Genomic DNA, 15,870 nt, shown 5'->3' with positions numbered 1-15,870 from the left:
TTTCCTAACTGTTTTTATTCTTTTGCTGAATACGTGTAAGTCTAAAAAATACGTAGTTTGTTCTTACTTTAAAATTTTTATACCAATGAAGTCACACAGCATTAATCGTTCTCACTCAGTTTCTGAGATTCAGCCTTGCATACACTTGTTGCTCTGGTCCATACTTGCCCTGATGTATGATATACCACCTGATGTAGAAACCACTATTTATTCAGCCTCCTTGATGGACACTGAGGTGGTTCTCAGTGTCTTGCTATTCAGACAATGGATATTCTCATACAATTGTCCTTTGCACATATGTGAGTGTTGTAGTTTGCCCCATAGGAGTGGATATGTGCACTTAATCTTATAAAGTTAATTATGGTGCACTCAAATTTTTAAAGTTATTTCATTATAAAAAGGGTGCTGCTTGATAAGAGATGATGGAAATGCATAATCTTAGAAAGAAAAAGATAACAATTGCTAACATCTCCCAAGTACTTTTTATTGTGCTTACATTGTCTCAGTTGTTCTTCACAGAAGCCCTGGGAGGTAGAGTTATTCATTATCTCCCATTTCTTTGTCAATCCCATTTCATGGATAAGGAAACTAAAGTGCATAGAGGTTAAAAAACCTTCCCAGGTTTCTCCAGCTTGAATTGCTGAGCTGAAGCTTGAGTTCAGGTTGTCTACTTTCAAAACCCTTGAAGGCCATGCTGTCCTAGGCCATGCCACCTCACCCCATGCCACATGACTTTATGTGTGGCTAAGGGGGACGCTTTGGAAGAAGAGTCACAATTACATTTGCAATTTAGACTGGCTACTGTTACTGAAATCAAGGGATTCATTTTACCTGCACGCATCAAAGCCAAAGGAGACACAGATGGGGATTGTAGTAAAGAAAGTAGAGGTTTATTTAAAGAAATGGCGCCAAGCCTGAAGACGCAGGTGAGCTAGTGCTCAAAGACTCCCCAATTGCATCTAGAGGATAGGTTATATAGGGGAAAACTCATTAGTCATGGTAGCTAAGTGAGTTGGGGTCGTGGGCTCTACCGATTTTGGTAGAGGCTAGGGTAGGAGGCAGTTGATCATTGCATAAGGCCCTGATATCAGTCATGGTGTAGTTCTGTCTGGTTTCAAGGGAATGCCACTGGGATCCTTCTGTGTTCATGGGTGTGGAGCTACAAGATGTTATCTTTAGTTTGACCCAAACTCTGTTTCTGTGGTCAACAGACCTGAGACTTTGTTCATAAGACTGTTCGATGCTGACCTAAGGGCTTAAAGATTAAGGGAGTGGTCGTGCAGGTATGCAGAAGGATGAAAGAAAAGCAAGTGAGTGCAAGCCCAGTTTGAATCAAGGAGAAAGAGAAGAGAAAAAGTCATTTTAAAGAAGTGAAGAATTGCATGGTTACATCGTTTTGGAAGCTACAGGTCCCCATAGACACGTTGCCTCATCTGCTGAGTTAAAGTTCTCTCCTGAAAATAAGTAAGTAAGTAAATAAAGTTCCCCCCGAATAGTGGAGCAGGGAGTAAAAGCAATCTCTGACTCCAGGCTGTTCCCTGAGTGACGTCCTTGCCCCGCCTTCACTGTCTCACACCCATCTCACCCTGACTGGAGACAGGGCAGGAGGTAGGGTATTTTCTGTCCCTAGTGGGGACTGAGGATCCCCTAGTTCCACCCGGTGCTACCCATTATGCACTAAGGTAGCAGCTTCCAGGCAGATTAAAACAGGGAGTTGGGAGAGCAGGGGAGAATGGGGTGGCTTCAGGCTGCCTGGCACTCCCTTTCAGCCTCCAGCTTCCTTCTCACTTCAGCCTCAAGCTCCCCTCCCCAACTATGCCAAAGTTCCCCACATTGGTCACCAGCCCTGCTTCGTGCTCCATCCAGCTTAGCGTCCTCCCAACCCAATTCTGTTTCCCCAAGGCACAGTGGAGAGGCCACCACCACCACTTAGGAGTCAGAAATATGTTGGCCTGGGCCAAGTGAGGTGGCCTGGAACAGAAAGACCTTGAAGACACAGGGACAACCTTTGGAGAAGTGGGGATCTCAGTCACAGCCAGGAGAGGAGAAAGGTTTGGTGAGGTTGCTCTTGCAGAAAGCATTTCTGCCTTCTCCCAGGCTCCTGGGAGGAGCAGACGAGGTTCCTGTCTTCACTTCTTTATCTGTCAAATGCAAATAAGAGTGCCTGCCTCTCAAGTCCAGTGAGAGGACTGAATGAAATAATTAGTCATCATTTTAGATAACCTGAAGTGGTATTTTCTTGGTGGTGATGGGGTGGTTGTTAATGTTGTTATTAAGTCTAATAGGGCCAATGCCTCCAGCCTTCCTGAGCTCCCCAGCCAGCTAGCCCGCCTTCCTTACCCCTCCACTTAGCAGGCCTTCCAGAGCCTCTGTCTTCCTGCCCTACCGTATGGCTTGTGCCTTCTCCTCACTATGGTGCCATGCTTCTAGCCCTTTGCTCATACTCTTTCCTTTTCTCGGGCTTCTTTCTCCATCTTGTGCTCAACTCAGTGCCATCTTTTCCAGAAAGCTTCCTTGAATGCCCCACCCTCATTTCTGGGCTTCCTCAGCCCTCAGAGACTCCCACGATCACAGCCTTGAGGGCTCTGGCTGCATCTATTGCTCCTCTAGACGCTGAACTCCACAAGGGCAGGCCCAGGCCTGTGTCCGCTCTGTGTCTCTAGGCCTGGCCCAGAGCTGGAGATTGGTGGATATTTGTGGGAGAGAAAGAGGGTGGAAAATTAGCCCCAGGGCCTCCCTGAAGCAGCTCCCAGTCTGGAGAGGTCACCTCAGACCTACCTCACTACAGTTAAGCAGAAGAGGTGCTGGGGTTGCCAGAGGAGGGAACATGTGCCTCTGCATGGTCTGTCCATTCATCTGTCCATTTATCTTTCTCTTCAGTTGGTCCAAACAGGCAGAACCTCTTCCTTGGTGGGGGGTGAAGGTGGTGGTGGTTGTGGAGTGTGTGCAGAAACGGGCGGCAGGCTCTTGGCTCTGGAATTATTTAGAAATGGATATAAGCCAGAACAATGGACTTGACCTCTGGGCCTGAGCTGATGGACACTGACTCCTGCAGAAACTTGGGTTAGAACCCATGCTCAGCATGTGACCTTGGCCAAAGTCACCTCTCCTCTGTGCCTTAGTCTCCTCATCTGTGGTAGGGGTAATAGTCCCACTTCACAGGGCTTAGTAAGGGTTCAAGGAGAGAACACCAGTTAAACACCCACAACCATAAGCGCTCACTGCCTCTTTATTGATTCATCCAACTGAGGTAGGTGGACTAAACACCAGTCACTAGGCTAAGCTCTGGGCACAAAGGAAGGCACTATCCCTACCTCACGAAGAGAGAGACACGTTGCTTCCAGTGGGGCCTTTTTGGCCACTGAAGGGAACCTGGTCTTTGTCCTAAGAATAATGAGAACGCAGTGAAAGGTTTCAAGTCCAAAAATGTGACATGGTCAGATTTGGGTTTTAAAAAGATAATTTTGGCTATTATGAGAGGGACAGATTAGGAGAAATAATACTTCCACCATTCTCCCTTAAAAAAGCTCCCTTGAGGCTGGGCGGGTTGTCTTTTAAAATACATTTCTGAGTTCCTACACAAGTAACAGAAATCCTCTCAAGCCAAGAATAAAGAGGGAGCTGAAATTGAGCTGGTAAACAAGATGAAGCTGGTAAATAACCTGGGGTTATTTACAAATTCCAAAAACCCAGAACCTTGAATTTCCACAGCCACTCAAGGGATGGGAAATAAAGTCCTGTGGGCCTACCCAGCCACAGTGCGAGGAGCTGGAGCCTAGTCCCCCACGCCCACCACATCAATCTGGGACCTCCATAGGGTGTCCTCAGCAAATAGAGGCGCTGACCAGAAAAAAAATACCCACACACCTGCAAAGGGAGACAACAGTTCTGGTGGGGACAAAAGGCTCCCTAGAAAGTTAGAAATATTGCCCTCACACAAATTTTGTGTTTGAATACACACTGCCTTTTGTGGTCCTGGAAATACTAAACTTAAAAAGTTACTTAAGTGGACTCAGGGTGGTGGCACCCCATGGAAACTGGCCAAAGTGAGTGAAAATCCTCCCTGGGGGAATGTATCCTCATCCCACAAGGATCGTCAAATAGGAGCTTGTGGTAAAATTACAAAACACGCTAGAAAACAAGTCACTCTGAGTGATAGGCACCAGGAGTAAGAAATAGCAGAATTAGTTTTTCTGAGAGTCTAAGATGCTAGAATTATGATATATAGAATATAAATAATTTTGTTTAAAATGTGTAAAGGGGGGAGGGGAGAGGTAGATGGAGTAAAAGGTCAAATATGCAGTGACATTAAAGAATTAAAAATAAATTAATTAATTAAAAAAATAATAAATAAAATGTGTGAAGAAATCAAAGGTGGACTTGAAACAATAAGCAGGGAAGAAAATACTGCCCGAATTGGCCAAGCAGATTTGAAAAATGGCCAAGTGGAATTTCTGGAGAGAAAAAGTATAATCATTGAAATGAAAAACTCAGTAGACAGGATAAGTAGCAGATCAGACCCACCTAGAAAGAATTAGTGAAATGGAAAAGTCTAAAGAAATTATTCAGACTCTTAACAGAAAGAGTCAAGAGGTGGCAAAGAGACATGAAATATAGAATAAAATGGTCTAACAGAGAGAGAAAGGGCGGGAGGGAGCAGGAGTGGAAGGGGGCGTATTCTGTCAGACCTGGGTAAGGATGATAAAGGCCTACACTGGAGGGCCCTGGGCATAGAAGGGTGTTGGTCAAGGGATGTTTGGGAGGTAGAACTGACAGGGCTTAGTGATGGAGTAGATGATGGAGGCCAGGGAGAAAGATGGGTCAAGGATGACTGTCAGATTTCTGACTTGAGACACTAAGTAAAAGGGTGTCATCTATTAAGGTGGCAAAGACTGGGGAAGAACAGATTTAGGACAATGAACAAGATCTTGTTCAGTTTTGAACTAGACACATTTCATTTTGCTTGGGAAAATATGCTGATATATCATCACAGAGGAGAAAACGTTCGAGCTGGACCTTAAGATAAATGTAGGAGTTTACCTAGTGAAGAAGGGACTGTCTCTTAACTAACTTTTGAGGAAAAAGATCTCCTTTCAGCGAGATCATCAAGGTCCATTTTGGAACCTACTCTCACTCAAAAGAGATGTCTTGAAAAGAGACATTCTCAAGATCATCAGAAAGGATTTTTGGGATCTCCTAGCTCCATCTCTCATTTTCAGATGGGGAAGTTGAATCCAGAAAGGTCAGAGATTTGCAATCCTAGCCTTAGACTCATTCATTACTCATTTAACAGATATTCATCAAAACCTCACTTTGTATCAGATACTAGATGCGGGGGATACAGCAGCGAACACAAAGACTCCCTTCAGGAAGCTTATATTTTAGTGAGAGACAGATAATAGACACAAAAATAAGTAAAAAATATATGTCAGGAGGTGATAAGAGCTATAGAGAAGTGTAAGGACTGGAATATAGAGGAGATGCCACTGGCAAAGTGACCTTTGAGCATTAGAGGCCCTGGGCAGCTCTTAAAGGTCCACTGCCCACTACAGCCCATTGTGACAGTGACTTGGGTTCTAGAGTGCAGCCTAAGGAGGGCACAGAAAGCCCAGAGAAGGAGGAAGAAGAGGACTGAAGTGGGATTTAGTGGGTGGGCTGTGCCCCCCAGGGGGGGGGGCAGAAAAGCCCAATGGGTCAGAAGGGCCATAAAGACTCCCTTTACCCTTGTGACAGGTAAGGTAAATTTATTCCTGGGGCTTTTTTGGCCCCCTGTCCTTGGCCCCTCTCCACCAGAACTCAGATGATACCCCATTCCACTCTCTTCTCACCTTTGGGAACACTTAAAGGTGGGTCCCAATTGTCCTCGTGTCCTAGTACAGAGTGGGCATCCTGGAGGCGCTTGTGACAGGCACCCAAGTCCCACCAAGGAGGTCGGGTGGGCCCTGCAAGGCTCCGTTTCAGCCAGGAGAGGGGTTGGGGCTCCCGCGTCACACCCCGTATCTCTCTCATCAGGACTTCTGTGGGCAGCCTCCACGAGGCCCTGGACCAGTGCATGACCGCCCTGGACCTCTTCCTCACCAACCAGTTCTCAGAAGCACTCAGCTACCTCAAGCCCAGGTGAGGCTTAGGCCCAGGTTGGGGTCGGTGTGTGCGTGTGTGTTTGTGTTAGCCCGAGTGTGAGTGTAGGGCTGGGGATGTTGGATCATGGAGATTCAGAGGTCTTCTGTGAAAGGATCTCCATGTAACTGAACTCCTTCAGCGTTCTGGGTCACCGTGACCCCTGAGAGACCCGTAATAGACTCTCCATTTCACAACTGAGAGCAGCCAGGCCCTCCCCAAGGTCACTGTGACTTCCTTTCTCTTAGGTTCTTGTCACCTCATCCATTTTGATTTCTTGTTCCCACTGAATCTACGGGGGGTTTCTCCTCCATCAGTTCTAACACAGCTCCTTTTTCTTTATTTTTCCCCAAAGCATTAAAGACTTGAATTACCTTTACTCAAGCCTTTTAGGGTACAAGTGACAGTCATTTAGCCATTTCTTCTAGTGGTTACTGCCTTATTTCTAATTAATATGCTTATAATACTGATTCTTTTTTTTATACCTACAGCATAATACTCTTTCTTTACTTATCACTTTTTTCAGTTTTTCAAAAACTGAAATTAAATTGAGATAAAATTCAAATACCATAAAATTCACTCTATTTTACTTTTTACTTTTAAACGTCATCTGTTGACAGACAAGGATTTAGCTTTCTCGAACCCTTGCCCCCTCTCCTTTACCTCATCCTCCTCTTATCAACATATCACAATATTTGGCCAGATCAATAATCAACGTTTACATTATTATAGCTATATAGCTAATGCTCATTGCAGAGACAAGTCATACATCGTAAGATTACATTTCCTTTCTAGAGTTAATAATGGTCTCATCTATTCATTTGTCTAATTTGCTATACATTTATCCTGAACTCTTTATAACCACTCCATCAGCTCATGCTATGATGAGTTTCCCTAAATGCTCAGACATATCAGGCAAGCACTCAGTTCCTCCTCTTCTTGGAAACCTGTCCCGTGAAGGACAGACATGTCTGCTGGCCACCTCCCAGCTGCTTCTTCCTTTGGCCACCTTCCGTTGCTTCTTTCTTTACTTGATCCCGGCTTTTTCTCTCTTGTACCCTCCCTCATTTTTCTAGAGCATGTCGTCCAAAAGCGTCCTAAGAAAAAGTTGCATTAATATGATCCCTCGCTTCAGAATTTTGAAGGCATTGTACCCTGTTTTCTAGCATCTACTGTAGCCACGAGAACCCTAATTCTTACTTTGCATGTGATCTTTATTCCCTCTCCAGAAATGTTTAGGATCTTCTCTTTTATTCCTGCAAGTCTGAAATTTCACTATGATGTGCTGGAATGTAGACTGTCTTTTAGTTCTAGGAAATTCTCTCATACAATAACTCTATGTTCTGTTTCCATTTCCTAAGCTTTTTTAAGTCAGATATTTGACTTCCTGAATCAGTTCTCTTCTAAGCCTCTTACATCCTCCTATCCCCAATTCACAATTCTTTATCTTTTTATTTTCCTCTGACTTTTGGGAGATCAACTCAATCTTATCATTAAATCCTTCTATTGACTTTTCCCCCCTGTAATTATATGATTAATTTCCTCCTAGTGCATTGTTCTCCAAATGTTTGTTTTTCCCTAAAACATTTTATTCTTATTCCTATGGGTGCACTCTTTTCTTTCTTTTTTTTCTTTTTCTTTCTTTCTTTTGTTTTTCTTCACTCTTTTCTTTATATCTATATTTGAAATATGTGAGTCCGTAAGACAGGGCCTGGTAAGTAACAGTCACTCTAATAAGTAATTATTGTTGTTGTTATTATCACAGAATATTATCTCTTTTTAAAATGTTTTATTCTTTTCCTGCATAATCTCAGCTTTCTCCAGGTTCCCTATTTCTGTTTAATGAGGAGCATCCTCTTCTCGTGGCGGGGGTATGGGGGGCTTTCCTCAATGCCTGCTGTCTGTATGGTCATATTCAGGAGCGAATTCACTCAAAAGGCCAACTGGAAAGTCTAGGCCAAGGAGCCTTGTAATTGCTGACACTGGCTTTGGGATGACCTGGCTGAGAGCTAGCGCCCCAGATGTCAGCTTCTCCAGAGAAAAATCCTCCATTCCTCAGCCTGGGCAGAGACCCCCTGGCTGCCTGTATTCTGAGGGGGCGGGATGAGGGACCAGGGGTCTAATCATATCTTCTGCCTGCTCACCCTTAATCCCCTCTTTTCAGCTGTAGGTTGTCCTCTGCCACACCTGGTTCCCCAACTCCCCAGAAGAAGCAAATACTGACTCGGGGTACCTCTTCCCCCAAGTCTGCAAAGCCTGACCTGTTCTAGACTTGACTTAACCCATTGTTCTCCAGGCTATGGTCAGTGGCCCAGCTTTTGGGGGTGGGGGTTCCAGGGCTTGATGATTACGAATATGCTTACAATAGTGGCACAGGCAGCAGTCCCCACACCTCATCCCACCCTCTGAGGGGATCTGGGCTTGGGGTGGAGCAGGGCCGGGTGAACTGGGATCTGCAGCAGGAGTGCAGCTGCCATCTGAAGCAGGCCAAGCCCTTTCTTGCTCCATCACCAAACATGCCGCTTCCCCTTCTAGTACTTTTGGAAGGTTCCATGACTTCACTTCCATCTGACCCAACATCCACTGATCCTTCTTGGGGCCACTGCCTACCTGGTCATTACCTACCTGTTCCTTACTGGGCCCTGGATCCCAGGACACAACTACCTTCCCTCTCTGGCCAGGCTGCTCCAGGCCACAGCTGCTCAGCTTGTCCTTCTCTACCCTGTCTCCTTCATCCCCTGAAGCCCAGCTAAAAACCAGGCCACACCTTTGTCTGACTCTAAACTATCCTGCAGACAGGGGGCCAACAGAAAGGAGCTGGAGAGCAGAAGAAAGTGTTAAAAGCAGATGCCGTGGCTGCACCTAGGCCCTTAAGCTGTACCTAAGTGTACCAGACCACGAACCCCGCCCCCTCCCGCCTCCAGACCCTCATGAGAGGCTGCCTCACCCTCCCTCATCCAGAGGCCAGTCTTCCCGTGAGGCCATCTTTTACCTCACACGTAAGGCAGTGTAGCTTCTCTTTATCTTAACCTCTGCCCCATTCCAGAAAAGGATCCTTCTTATTGAGTTTAAGAGCTTTCCCTCTAAGCAGTAGATGTCAATAGCACACTCACTGTTCTCCATTGTGACAACCAGAAAATATTCCCAGAAACTGCCAAATGTCTGGGGGCAGGAGGTGTGCATGGGGACGGGGAGAGGTGACGGGGAGGGGGAGGCGAGGGGTAGCAAAAATACCTCTCCACCTCTGTTGAGAAACACATGCCTAGAAAAATAACTCTTGCTCGAGATGGCCATCCCTCCCCAATCATAGCCATTGAAACTTCAAAACATGTTGGGGTCCAGTTTTAGTCATTGTTCCTCATTGTACACACAGTGTCTCATTTAGTTATGCTAATCCTATGCAGTGGGTGAACATTACCCCTATTTTGCCTTCGGAGAGCTCCCACTTCTGCTGCTCCTTCAGTTCGTCACTTCAAGTAGTGTTGTCTCCGCTTCTAGTTTATTTCACTTCATGCTGTGTCTGTCCCTGAGCACTGTCTCTGGAACATGGTTGCCACTCCATTCATTTTTCTTGATGAAAAAGTCATTATGATTGATAAGTGGCAGAGCCAGGATTCAAATCCAGGCCTACCTGGCTCCACAACCCACGGCCTCCTGGGCCATCTTGGATCTCGAGCAGGTGGAGGAGTTTACGTTGGGCCAAAGGCCTCGTGCCTCCCTCCTCCACCATGAGGGAATGAAGGAGGTAGAGGGGTGTGTGCGGGGTGCAGGAAGTTCAGGCTGTGTTTGTGCCATGTCCTGGCATTCCTCTGAGGGGTGAGACAGTCCCCTGCCGAGAGTAAGGAGCCAGGCTAGTGTTGCTGGGGTGATGGGGGGAGGTAGGAGAAGTATCTGAGTAGCATGACAGGCCTGGCAGGAGTTGGTGGCCTTTACTCGGTGAGCCTGTCTTTGAGGCTGGAGGCTTCCTCCAGGGTTGGTGGGCAGTTGTGTGGCTCCTGGGTAGGGGTTCCTAACTGGGTGCAGAAGGAGGTTGGAAGGCTCAGCAGTGAGTATCTGGATGAGAGTGACTGGTATGAAGGAAGCTGGGTCAGGAAGAGAAGACAGGCTGGAAGTGGGGGGATGGGCAGTGAGAGTGGGAAGGTGGGGAGGGTTTGCTCAGGAGGGTGGGTAGCATCATTTAAGACTCCAGAGGCAGAGCCGTTCTGTGGGATGCAGTGATGAGGTCAGGCTGTGATCCATGGGATAGGGTGGTTGAACACCTATTGCTGGTTTGTTCATCAAAACTTCATGAAATGCCGTGCCCAGCAGCATGCTAGGTTCTGGGGCTGCAGAACTGAGCAAGGCATGAGCTGTTCTCAGGGTGTGGCAAGAACACACTGAAATAAGCAATAAGCGGTGCCAGGCGTTATATAGGGACCACAACTCATGTGGGGAGGGGCTGGTCAGAAAGGCTTTAGGACTGGCCACATAATTTTGGGGCTCATTGCAAAATGAAAATATGGGGTCTCTTGTTCAAAAATTAAGGATTTCAAGACAGCAATAGCAGAACATTAAACCAAGAACGGAGCCTTTTTGGGCAAGGGGCCCAGTGTAACTGCACAGATCACGTACCATAAAGCCGGCTCTGGATAGCTTCCTGAAGGAAGTGACATTTAAGCTGAGATGGGCTGGGTGAGGCATCAGCCAGATGGAGAGGTCATTTCTAGGCAGAGGGAACAGCCTGTGCAGAGGCCTGTCAGTAATGGGAGTTCTAGTGTATTTGAGGAACAGAGACACTCGGCCTGGCTGGAGTGAGGAGAGCCGAAGCAGATCCCGGAAGGGAGAGGGCAGGGCGATGGAAGGTGGACTGGGGATATGAGTCTCCTAGAAGGTGCTTGGGCTGGAGAGCAGGGCAGTGAGGTGGGGTCTAAAGGGACAGGAATTGGGGTGAGGAGGGGGCTTTAATGAGGCTTGGAGGCAGGGGGACTGCCTCTGCCTTCCAGACTACAGCAGCCTCACCTAGAGAGGTCCTCAGAAGTGGGGCCTTATGCTGGGATGGGGGGATGGGTTCAGTGGCCCCAAGAAGGATCAGTGGATGTTGGGTCAAAATCAAGAGGCCCAGATAGTGGAGACAAGGATGGTGGACAAGTAACTGACGAGGGCCTGAGCCTTGACTGCTGGCAGTGTAGGAAAGGGCTGGAGGCCGCTGGGCTTAGCTGACCTTCAGGTGGCCAAGGAGTCCCTGGTCCCAACACCAGCTCTTCCGAGGGCTCTTCCAGTACAGCTGGTCTGGGCCCAGAAGGTGCGACCCCAGTGGGCATGGTGTCCCAGAGCTGGGTCTAGCTCAGAGGTGAGGGGGCTGTTGCTGCCAGGTGGCTGGCTGCTTTATGTGCAAACGAGAACTTTGTGGAGTGCAAACTAAACTTGGAATGTCTCAGGTCAGGGGACTTGTCATACCTCTGTACCTCAAATTCCAGTCCATACCACATTTGAGGAGCTTCTCGGTGGTGAGCTGGGGAGAGGCCAGGATTCCCAGCCCCAGCAGCATGCCGGTGGCTTCAGACCTCAGACTAGAAATTCCACTTTGCCTGCCAGCTGCCCAGGCGGGGCTGTTCCTTCTTCTGGGCTCAGCACGGGTGCGCTGAGAGGGTGGGGCCGAATCCCTGGCGTCAGGCCTGAGGGGTGGCAGAGGCGGGGGTTTAGGGAGAGAGGAAGAAAAAAGCAAGGGCTTGCAAGTTAGAGAAGCCTGATGGGAAGGGGTAATCTGGGGAGGCATGGATCTGTGTGCTACCGGGAAACCCGTCCCCAAGGAGAAAGCTTTGATCTAAGGCAACGACCCTTGACCCAAGCGGGCGGTGGAGCGACTTGCATTGATTGAGCATTGGCAATATGGCCCTGGCTTATTTAAGCCACCAGGAGTCCTAGGAGAGAAAGGTTAATGGCATGCATTTTAGAGAGGAGAATCGAGGCTCAGAGAGGCTACAAGACTCACCAGGGTCAAACTGCTGGTATTGAGCAAAGACGAGATTCCAACCTGTGGCTGAGAGACTTCGAAGCCTGAGTTCTGCTCACTGCAGGTTGCGGCCTCCTTTCCACAAGTCTCTGCCCTAAGATAAAGTGGTTCTAGCAAAGACCAGGGAGGTGTCCTGACAGCTGCGAGGGCTGGTGAGGGGTCAACCAACCACTGGTTTTCTTCAAAAACCTTTGACTCCCAAGGATGATATCACCTGAGAGTCACCCAGAAGTAAAAAAGCAACTTAATGTACAGAGGTGTTTGTGAATGAGAAAGGCAGGAAAACAGGTAAAATCATGTGATTTTACAACAGAACAGTCTATAAACCTTAGTCCATCTTTCTTTGCCGTGAAGTTCCCAGCATAAGCCTGGAACTGAAGAGATTCGTAAATAATTAACAAGGGGGTATAGGGAAGGGAGTGAACCTCTGCAGCACCTACTGTGTGCCAGACAAGGGTCCTCCCCAGCCAGCCCTACATGGACCCAAGCAGGCCAGCATTATCGTCCCTACTTTGTAGAAGCATAAATCAAGGCACAGGCATGTTATGCCTTCTCTAAGTATGGAGATGGACTGACATTGTTCCTACCCCTCCCTGCCTGCTGCTCTCTGTTAGACTAAATGTCCCCAGCCCCAACACACTCTTTAGTTGAGAGGTCTGGGGCTGAGGAGAAGCAGGGAGGCTAGAGGGGAAGGCTTCCTGAGGCAAGCTTGCTTGGTCCTGTCACATCGGTGCTGAGGACAGAGATGAGTCCCACACAGGCTTTGTCCCTGAGGTACCCAGTCTGGGGAGGGAGCCCTGGATTCCCAGAGAGGCCTTTGAAGTATTTAAGGCCTTGACAGATGGATGAGTCAAGGGACATGGGATTAGGAAAGGGCATTTCAAGCTAAGGGAGCGGCATGGGCAAAGACCTGGAGTGGGGAAAGTGTGGGGTTTTCTTGAGGAGAGCATGTGCAGTTCAGTCTCAAATGTGACCAGATCACAGAGCAGAAGCAGAAGTGAAAAGAGGGCTGAACTGAAGAGGTGGGCAGGGCCTGCGTTTTGCAAAGTGCCATACCTGAGCATTATCTCATGGGATGTGGAAGCCATGGGAGGGTTTAACCAGAGAGGTTGAACTAGAGAGTGACATGATCAGATGATAGAATTAGGAGAGGGAGCAGGTGGGAGGCCAGTGAGGCAGTCCCGGGAACAAGGATGGGACAAGCCCAGGGGTGGGGCTTGAGGGTAGAAGAGATCCCACAGATAAGACTTGGGCTCTGCCAGTGGGAGGTGGGGCAGAAGGTGAGAGGCAGCCCTGGGTGGAGGGAAGCGTGGCCTCAGGCCAACATTGCTAAGCCATTTTTGAGTCTTCTCAGCAGAATAGAAACAGGCTCAGATTTGGAAAGTCACAGAGCCACTCAGCTGGGATCCGAGGTCTTTAGATCTCAAGTAAGTCTCTTCTTCTCCCTGGACCTCTATTTCTCCCCATGCTGAATGGGAGAGAAGATGGTGGATGATTGACACAGGGCCAGTTACCTCTGAGGTTATAGGAGGTACCTATGTCCTTTCTCCCTGGCAGGACCAAGGAGAGCATGTACCATTCGCTGACATATGCCACCATCCTGGAGATGCAGGCCATGATGACCTTTGACCCTCAGGACATCCTGCTTGCTGGCAACATGATGAAGGAGGCGCAGTTGCTGTGTCAGAGGTCAGGGCCCCAGCGCGGGGAGGGATAAGGTGTTGTGAGGCCTATCCTGTCACCCTGGCCTATTCCAGTGCCTAAAATGTCATTATGAGTGCCGTTCCTTTTGGCTGAGAAGATGTGTCCTCAAGTGCTAAGAGCTGTCCCTATCGTCACTGCCTCAGGAGCCTTATTGTCAGAGCCACTCACTGAGGGCTCCCAGGGCCCAGGCCTGGTTGAGAGGAGGTGAATTCTGGCTCTGTCACTTAATTCTGGCTCTATCACTTGACCTTGGGCAAGTCCCTCTCGGGTGTGTTTTTTGATAGGTTTGTTGTGGGGACTGAATGAAGACACTAGTCACCGGACTTGGTATATAATTGGTGTTCAGTACATATTAACTGCTTGAATTAATGAACCAGTAGACCCCGAGTGTTTGTGTGCAGGCGGTCGTCATTCAGTGGGGACACACTCATGCTTGTCCTAGGCTAGGTCCTGTGCTGGGTACTGGCCATGCACGGAATCATCAGACCTGGGCCCCTCTGATGCCCACACTGCCTGGTTGGAGAGACAGGCACAGACAATGATATTTCAGCACGATGCAGGGAAGCTCAAGGGATCATGGGTGTCCAGCTAAAGAGTAGGAAAGGCTTCCTGGAGGATGTAATGCCAGACCTGGGTCCTGAAGGATGACTAGGAGCAGAGGGAGGAGGGGAGGGTGCTCCAAGCAGAGGCAACAGCAGGGGCAAGGGTGTGAGAAAGCCCTAGATTTGGGGGAGTTGCCAGGATTTCACTGTGTGTGAAGTTCTATGGGAAGGGCAGGAGATGCGGTCGGACCCAACCCGGGCCCCTCGCTCACCTTCGCTGAGTGATCCAAGGCCATTTTTTCCTTTTTAGGCACCGGAAGAAGTCCTCTGTAACAGATTCCTTCAGCAACCTGGTACACCGCCACACTATGGACCAGTTCACGGAAGGTGTGGCACCCAGGATGTCCTCTCAACCCTGCAGACCTCAGGCGGTCCTGTTTCAGATGCAGAGAGGGGTGGGAAGGGGTGCTCATTCTCCCAGTCATCACCGAGGGTGCTGGGCCCTGGCCTAATTACTGGGACACAGATGGGTCAACCCTGGGGCCTTTTGAGGAGGGGCTCTCGGGTGAAGGGGGAGCAGACGAGACTCACTTACCTGATGGCTTTACCTGTTAAGAACCTGGAAGTCCAGGAGAGAAAATTCTGTCACAAAGTCTGTGTGCTTTGCTCCTCAGGCTGGGGTGGGCTTAGAATTGTATGTGAAGTTAGGTTTACTGGTCTATGTATGTAGCGATCTCATGTGCCCCAGAAGGAATGTGGTTTTAGAAGCTGACACACTAGGTGGGACGAGACAGCTGAAAGCAGGAGAAGAGATGGTCTGGGGTTCCAGAGCCTATGTGGCGTTTTTGTGCTGTGACCATATGTACATGTCCTGGAGGTAGCAACAGCCAACCATGAGCAATTTCAGGCTCTTCAGTGCGAATGGCCTTCCCCACCTCCAGAGCCCTAGAGTTTCCAGCAAGAAACAATGCATATGATGGTGTCACTCCCTCCTTCATACATTCCATGGCTTCCTGCTGCCCACAGGACCAGATCTGTAACCCCTTCAAGGCCAGTGTTCGTGGCTCTCTGCCAGTGGTCCTCTGCTTTTCCTCATCTTTTCCTGCCCTCTAAATCTCTCCCCACCTTACCCCATTTTAACCACCTGTGTCTCGAGAGTCCCCAAATATCTGAGTTGTTTGGCTCTCCTGGGCCTCTACCTAGAAAGCTCTTCCTGCCTCATCCTTCCGTTCCTTTTTCAACTCAAATGGCCAAACTCAAATGTCCTTTCTTCGGGAAGTCTTCCCTGACTCCCGGCTGGGGTTAGACCTCCTTCCCTTACTCCCGCAGCCTGTGGGCTTCCCCAGATCAGAATCTTCTTCATCAGTTCAACCCAGTGCCTTCTCCTTGCCTGGCACCATGGGGGTGTTGGTGCACAGCACCACAGCGATGCTTGGAGAGCAAGAGAGCAGGCCGAGGGCCCTGTGCTGACATTCTGGGTGGCGGGATGGGGGGACAGGAGGAAGACAAGGGGGG

At 48.7% G+C, this 15,870-nt stretch overlaps 1 protein-coding gene and 1 long non-coding RNA gene across 7 annotated transcripts in view; one reads left to right on the top strand and one right to left on the bottom strand.

The window, feature by feature from the left end:
- The window catches only part of TTC39A (tetratricopeptide repeat domain 39A), a 38,946-nt gene that overhangs the window by 2,049 nt on the left and 21,027 nt on the right, over positions 1 to 15,870 (top strand). For 3 of the 5 annotated variants that reach the window (XM_039885845.1, XM_039885899.1, XM_039885872.1), the window contains exons 2-4: positions 6,013 to 6,117; positions 13,667 to 13,798; positions 14,666 to 14,742. In XM_039885845.1, coding sequence (XP_039741779.1) covers positions 6,013 to 6,117; positions 13,667 to 13,798; positions 14,666 to 14,742 — 314 coding nt within the window. Of the gene's footprint in view, positions 1 to 1,917; positions 2,057 to 6,012; positions 6,118 to 13,666; positions 13,799 to 14,665; positions 14,743 to 15,870 lie in introns of those variants that run through there. The other 2 variants (XM_039885852.1, XM_039885862.1) reach the window with 2 other exon arrangements.
- Positions 2,042 to 15,835, bottom strand: LOC120620870 (uncharacterized). 2 transcript variants are annotated; one of them, XR_005658017.1, is made up of 4 exons: positions 14,628 to 15,835; positions 12,089 to 12,203; positions 9,536 to 11,771; positions 2,042 to 2,973 (listed from the first exon to the last, which is right to left on the bottom strand). It is a non-coding gene; the product is annotated as an uncharacterized LOC120620870 (long non-coding RNA). The 2 variants fall into 2 exon arrangements; XR_005658010.1 differs by lacking the exon at positions 2,042 to 2,973 and adding an exon at positions 8,414 to 8,685 and having other exon boundaries at positions 8,728 to 11,771.

This window comes from Pteropus medius, unplaced genomic scaffold (assembly GCF_902729225.1).
Source record: "Pteropus medius unplaced genomic scaffold, Ma_sr-lr_union100, whole genome shotgun sequence".
NCBI classification, from domain to species: domain Eukaryota; kingdom Metazoa; phylum Chordata; class Mammalia; order Chiroptera; family Pteropodidae; genus Pteropus; species Pteropus medius.
This window is presented reverse-complemented; position numbering and strand designations above follow the sequence as displayed.